Raw genomic sequence first — 6,292 nt, 5'->3', positions numbered from 1 at the left:
GCGGGCTCGGGGAGGCCGGTGACGAGGATGGCGCGGGCTCGGGGAGGCCGGCGATGAGGACGGCGCGGGCTCGGGGAGGCGACGGCCTTGGCGGCGGCGGCGACGACGGCGAGGTGGAGCAGCCTGGCAGCGTCGAGGAGGTTTGGCGTCGTCGGGGGCAACTGGCGATGAGATTCTGTATTTTTGCAAAGTGTTTGCTTATATAGCAAAGCCATTGGTCCCGGTTCGTAAAACCAACCAGGACTAATGCACCCTTTACTCCCGGTTGGTGGCACCAACCGAGACCAAATGCCTCTTTTTCGGCAGCCCAAAGGGCGGGAAGCGGCGGTCTTTGGTACCGGTTGGTGCCACGAATCGGTACAAATGCCCCCCTTTAGTCCCGGTTGGTGCCACCAACCGGGACCAAAGGCCCCTGTGCTTCCCGCGTCGGGGCCAAAGTTTAGTCCCACCTCGCTAGTTGAGAGGGGCGCACAGTGGTTTATAAGCCCCACTGCCGCACCCCTCTCGAGCTCCTCTCCACAGCAGGTTTTCTTGCCTACTTGCTATTGCTTTGCCTGATGGGCCTTCTGGGCCTACTGCGGGCCTGAATCCTGGCCCATAGTAGGGGTCATGTCGTATTCAGGCCGTGGGGGCCCAGTAGGAGGCATTTTTTTGTTTTCTTTACATATTGTTGCTATTTTTATTTTTTTTCCAGTTTTTTTTGTTTTGTTTTCTGCATTATTTATTTTCTTTTGTTTTTTGCTTTATTTTTTAATTCTTTTTGCTTTTAGTTTTAGGAAAATTATAAACTTTCTGATAGTGCCATTAGTTTTCAAATTTGAAAACACTTTTTTTGTTTTTTTGTTTTCTTTCTTGCTTTATTTATTTTATTTTGTTTCTACTTACAACAAAATACTTATTGTTGTTTTTTTGTTTTGTTTTCTGCATTATTTATTTTCTTTTGTTTTTTGCTTTATTTTTCAATTCTTTTTGCTTTTAGTTTTAGGAAAATTATAAACTTTCTGTTAGTGCCATTAGTTTTCAAATTTGAAAACACTTTTTTTGTTTTTTTGTTTTCTTTCTTGCTTTATTTACTTTATTTTGTTTCTACTTACAACAAAATACTTATTGTTGCTATTTTTAATTATTACGAGGGTCGAACCATAAGACATTAAAGCATTTCAAATGAACTTTGAAAAAGTTGAAAGTTGGCATGGTATCATAAATTGACCCACATAGCATGTGCATGTACAAAACGAACAATGATATCATACTCGTCAGTTACAAAGTTGGCATGGTATCATCATAATAGTTGCGGGAGAAAGTCTTCACTTTTTCTTCGCTTGTGTCATTTGCTTATTGCGCCGTAACCATGGATAATCTTCATCGTTTATCAGGATGCTGGGGTCAGCCTTGACTTTGAAGGGAGATTTCATGAAACTTTTCACAATCTTCAGACATGTCTGTATTGCCCTCCACTCCCACGATGTCCCTTTTTCCTGAAAGAACTATGTGGCGCTTTGGCTCATCGTATGATGTGTTTGCTTCCTTATCTTTTCTCTTTCTCGGTCTGGTAGACATGTCCCGTCTTTCTTATGGTCCTCACTGTGCCATTGCATCAACTTGGCATATGCTCTCCGTTTCTGAACAGACGTTTCAACCGTGGTATTATAGGAGCATACCACATCACCTTCGCAGGAACCCTCTTCCTGGGGGGCTGGCCGTCAACATCACCAGGGTCATCTCGTCTGATCTTATACCGTAATGCACCGCATACCGGGCATGCGTTCAGATCCTTGTACGCACCGCGGTAGAGGATGCAATCATTAGGGCATGCATGTATCTTCTGCACCTCCAATCCTGGAGGGCATACGACCTTCTTTGCTGCGTATGTACTGTCGGGCAATTCGTTATCTTTTGGAATCTTCTTCTTCAATATTTTCAGTAGCTTCTCAAATCCTTCGTCAGGCACAACATTCTCTGCCTTCCACTGTAGCAATTCCAGTACAGTACCGAGCTTTGTGTTGCCATCTTCGCAATTGGGGTACAACCCTTTTTTGTGGTCCTCTAACATGCGATCGAACTTCAGCTTCTCCTTTTGACTTTCGCATTGCGTCCTTGCATCGACAATGACCCGGCGGAGATCATCATCATCGGGCACATCGTCTGGTTCCTCTTGATCTTCAGCAGCTTCGCCCGTTGCAGCATCATCGTGCACATCGTTTGGTTCCTCTTGATGTTCAGTAGCATCACCGTATTCAGGGGGCACATAGTTGTCATCGTACTCTTCTTCTTCGCCGTCTTCCATCATAACCCCTATTTCTCCGTGCCTCGTCCAAACATTATAGTGTGGCATGAAACCCTTGTAAAGCAGGTGGGTGTGGAGGATTTTCCGGTCAGAGTAAGACTTCGTATTTCCTCATATAGGGCATGGACAACACATAAAACCATTCTGCTTGTTTGCCTCAGCCACTTCGAGAAAATCATGCACGCCCTTAATATACTCGGAGGTGTGTCTTGAACCGTACATCCATTGCCGGTTCATCTGCGTGCATTATATATAATTAAGTGTGTCAAAAATCATTACAGAACATCATGAATAGATAATTAAGTGACCAAATTAATAGAAGTTCATCATCACATTAAAACCAAAGTACATACATAGTTCTAATCTAACAACATAAAGCTCTGCAGAGCATCTAAATTAATTAAACCATACACTGAAACTATGTAAAACATTTCAATGCGAAAACAAATGCGATCATAATCACAACCAATGTAACAACTGATACAACAGCATAATGATACCAAGCCTCGGTATGAATGGCATATTTTCTAATCTTTCTAATCTTCAAGCGCATTGCATCCATCTTGATCTTGTGATCATCGACGACATCCGCAACATGCAACTCCAATATCATCTTCTCCTCCTCATTTTTTTAATTTTTTCCTTCAACAAATTGTTTTCTTCTTCAACTAAATTGAACCTCTCGACAATAGGGTCGGTTGGAATTTCCGGTTCAACAACCTCCTAGATAAATAGAATCTATGTCACGTTGGTCGGCATAATTGTCATAAACAATAAATGAACCAATAGTTATGAAAAGATAATATATACCACATCCGAATCATAGGCCGACGGGGGCGGATACCAAAACCATCGCACTATATAAGATGCAATAATAAAAGTAAGAAAATTATACAAGTATCTATATAAACATACAAGTAAGAATTTTTTTTCCTTTCAGAAAGAAGATAAGAACAAGAGGCTCACCACGATGGTGCCGGCGACGAGATCAGCGCGGGCGATCGACGGCGGTGAAGATGGGGACGGGACGCGACGGACCGCTAAACCTAGACAAATATTGAGGAAAATGGAGCTTGGAGGTCGAGCTTGGAGAGGAGAAAGCTTAAGTAGTGTGGGTCGGGCATTCCATCGAACACCTCTTGTGCATAGGAGGTGAGCTAGAGCACCACAAAGCTCTCCCCTCGCCGGCCACGAAAAACAAAGCACTGGGAGCGCTCTGCTTGCGGGCGAGGGGTATATATAGGCAACTAATTGGTCCCGGTTCGTGGCTCGAATCGGGACTAAAGGGCAGCCTTTGGTCCCGGTTCAAGCCACCAACCGGGACCAATGGTGGTGGGCCAGGAGCGAGGCCCATTGGTCCCGGTTCGTCCCACCAACCGGGACCAATAGGTCCAGTCGAACCGGGACCAATGGCCCACGTGGCCGGCCGGCCCCCGGGGCTCACGAACCGGGTCCAATGCCCCCATTGGTCCCGGTTCTGGATTGAACCGGGACTAATGGGCTGGCCCGGCCTGGACCATTGCCCCCTTTTCTACTAGTGACTCCACTAAGGAGTGGTGGATCGGTCATTCCCACTTTTCCATCCCCAATAGGAAGGCGATGGCCTCTCTTGCAATGCTAACCTCATGGGCCATTTGGAGTGAGCGTAATGCAAGGGTTTTCGGCCACAAGTCTGCACCGACCTCAATTTTGTTGTCCAATATCAAGAGGGAGGTGGCCCTTTGGATTACCGCGGGGGCAAAGAAGTTGCGATTAATCATGTCGGGAGAGTAAAAAAATTGTACCGTGGGGTGTGTTGTAACACAAATAAACTCTCTTCTCCTCTCAATTAATATACGAGGCAAATCTGTTGCCTCGGTTTTTAAAAAATTGCAATATATCATCATTAAAGCAGGCCAATATTAAGTTTTCATAAAAAAATGTTAACATGTGGCATTGCTTTCACTTCTCAGCTGTCAATTGGCATACTGTTATGCATTTTATTTCTTGCATAAATGCTATATCCGAATTGATGAAGCTATATACCTCTTTGTATTACTATCCGTCTCCTACCTTATCTCTAGGAGAGGCTTTTTGCCCTCAAAGTCTGTACTTCTATATATACTCGTCCGTGAGGCTCAATACAACATCCAACGCATTATGCCAATCCTCTCTCTCTATCACTTCAAAAACTTGACAAGTATTACCCTCTGCCATATCAAACATGAAAAATTGCCCTAACAGCAGTTTCGGTTTTTCTTGACAGCTTGTCGGGGCTATAATGGATGCTAGAGATCTGAATAGTGAGGCAGTAGGTGCAGATTTTGTCATGACAAATGATGCACGCTGTGTTGTTGTGGAGTATGTTGCTGGAGGCACACTAAAAACATTTCTGGTACGTAACAGGAGAAGGAAGTTAGCTTTCAAAGTTGTGGTCCAGATAGCTCTCGACCTTGCCAGAGGGTAAGTAGTTACTGCATTCCCGTAAGTCTCAGCATTCTATTTTTGGACTCCATTCTCATAGATTTGGGAAATACTGACCTTTAGATGTTTGACAGATTAAGCTATCTTCACTCAATGAAAATTGTGCACCGTGATGTGAAGCCTGAAAACATGCTTCTTGACAAATCAGGAACTGTAAAAATTGAGGATTTTGGTGTTGCTCGCATTGAGCCTAGAAACCCCAACGATATGACAGGCCAAACAGGCACCCTTGGTTACATGGCACCTGAGGTATCTGTTCTTGGACGGTGACTAGTCTCATGGTGTCCTGATAGTTTCTCTTGTACTCCTTGCATGACAATCTTATCTAATTCCATCCCAAATTAATCTAACACGCAAAAATAAAAATCTAATACAGTTTGAGATTTTCCCCATCAAACAACACCTTGCATGTTACATGCCTTAATTATGTTGACGTGCAGGTTCTCAACGGCCATCCTTACAACAGGAAATGTGACGTTTACAGCTACGGGATTTGCCTATCGGAGATATACTGCTGCGACGCGCTGCACCCAGATCTGAGCTACTCGGAGATGATAGCCGCTGTCGTCTCTCAGGTAGTAGAACTCTGCAATTCACTTACTCCCTCCGTCTAATACATCCGTATCTAGATAAATGTAAGACAAACTTTTTGAGACGGTGGGAGTATTTTTTATTTTCTTATGATTTATGAACATGAGGCTATACTTGGCAATTTATTCAAATTTGTTTTCCAGAATCTGAGGCCGAAGATACCGTGGTGCTGCCCGAGCGCATTCGCAAGCATAATGAAGCGGTGCTGGGACGCGAACCCCGACAAGCGGCCGGAGATGGAGGAGGTGGTGTCGATGCTGGAGGCGATCGACACATCCAAGGGCGGGGGCATGATTCCTGATCAGGACAGAGGATGCCTCTCGTGCTTCAGACCGCGCAGGGGCCCTTGATGGATTTTTGGTTCAGTGAATTGATTGTGTTTGTTGTGATTTTGAACTAAGCTAGTGTTGGCAGCTGTGACGATCTTTGGTTCTAGGCTGTACTCCCTTGTCCTCCTTATATCAATGAATGAACCGGTTCGTTCGTGTTTGCACAATGATCTGTTTGTCGAATCGTCTGCTTCAGCTCTCAGTGAAGTTTACTGAATTCCCACACCTCTATTGGTCTGAATCATTGGTACATAGACAAGAGCAAGGCTGCCCAAGTCTAACAGCACACGCAGGTGTGTGGTGCGCCAGAGTCGCTCTCCCTAAGTCAAGCAGTTACGCGCGCGCGTACATACAAGAACATGTATTCAGGGCTGTTTGGTTTGTGACTAAGATTGCCAAAGATTGCCACATCTAAGGTTAGGCAAGTTTGACCAATTTAAGTGAGTGTTTAGTTCAAATCACATTAGGTCCCTACATGACATACACACAAAAAGTGTGCCAAGATCCCCTTAGGCTCGACAACTTGTGGCTCTCATTTTAAAGAACTAACCTTAGACAAGTTAACCTTGTATGGAAATGTGCGGCATTGCTAGGCCTAAAACCAAACTGCCCCTCACCCCCC

General features: G+C 44.6%; 1 protein-coding gene across 1 annotated transcript in view; it reads left to right on the top strand.

The window, feature by feature from the left end:
- Nucleotides 1-5,691, top strand: part of LOC119350934 (serine/threonine-protein kinase STY13-like) — a 15,780-nt gene extending 10,089 nt beyond the window's left edge. Inside the window, exons 4-7 of the mRNA XM_037618536.1 lie at nt 4,533-4,729; nt 4,825-4,999; nt 5,191-5,325; nt 5,485-5,691. Coding sequence (XP_037474433.1) covers nt 4,533-4,729; nt 4,825-4,999; nt 5,191-5,325; nt 5,485-5,691 — 714 coding nt within the window. The remainder of the gene's footprint in view (nt 1-4,532; nt 4,730-4,824; nt 5,000-5,190; nt 5,326-5,484) is intronic.
- The last annotated feature ends 601 nt before the right edge of the window (nt 5,692-6,292 follow it).

This window comes from Triticum dicoccoides, chromosome 1B (assembly GCF_002162155.2).
Source record: "Triticum dicoccoides isolate Atlit2015 ecotype Zavitan chromosome 1B, WEW_v2.0, whole genome shotgun sequence".
NCBI classification, from domain to species: domain Eukaryota; kingdom Viridiplantae; phylum Streptophyta; class Magnoliopsida; order Poales; family Poaceae; genus Triticum; species Triticum dicoccoides.
The sequence above is the reverse complement of the archived record's forward strand: the minus strand, read 5'-3'. Positions and strand labels throughout refer to the sequence as shown.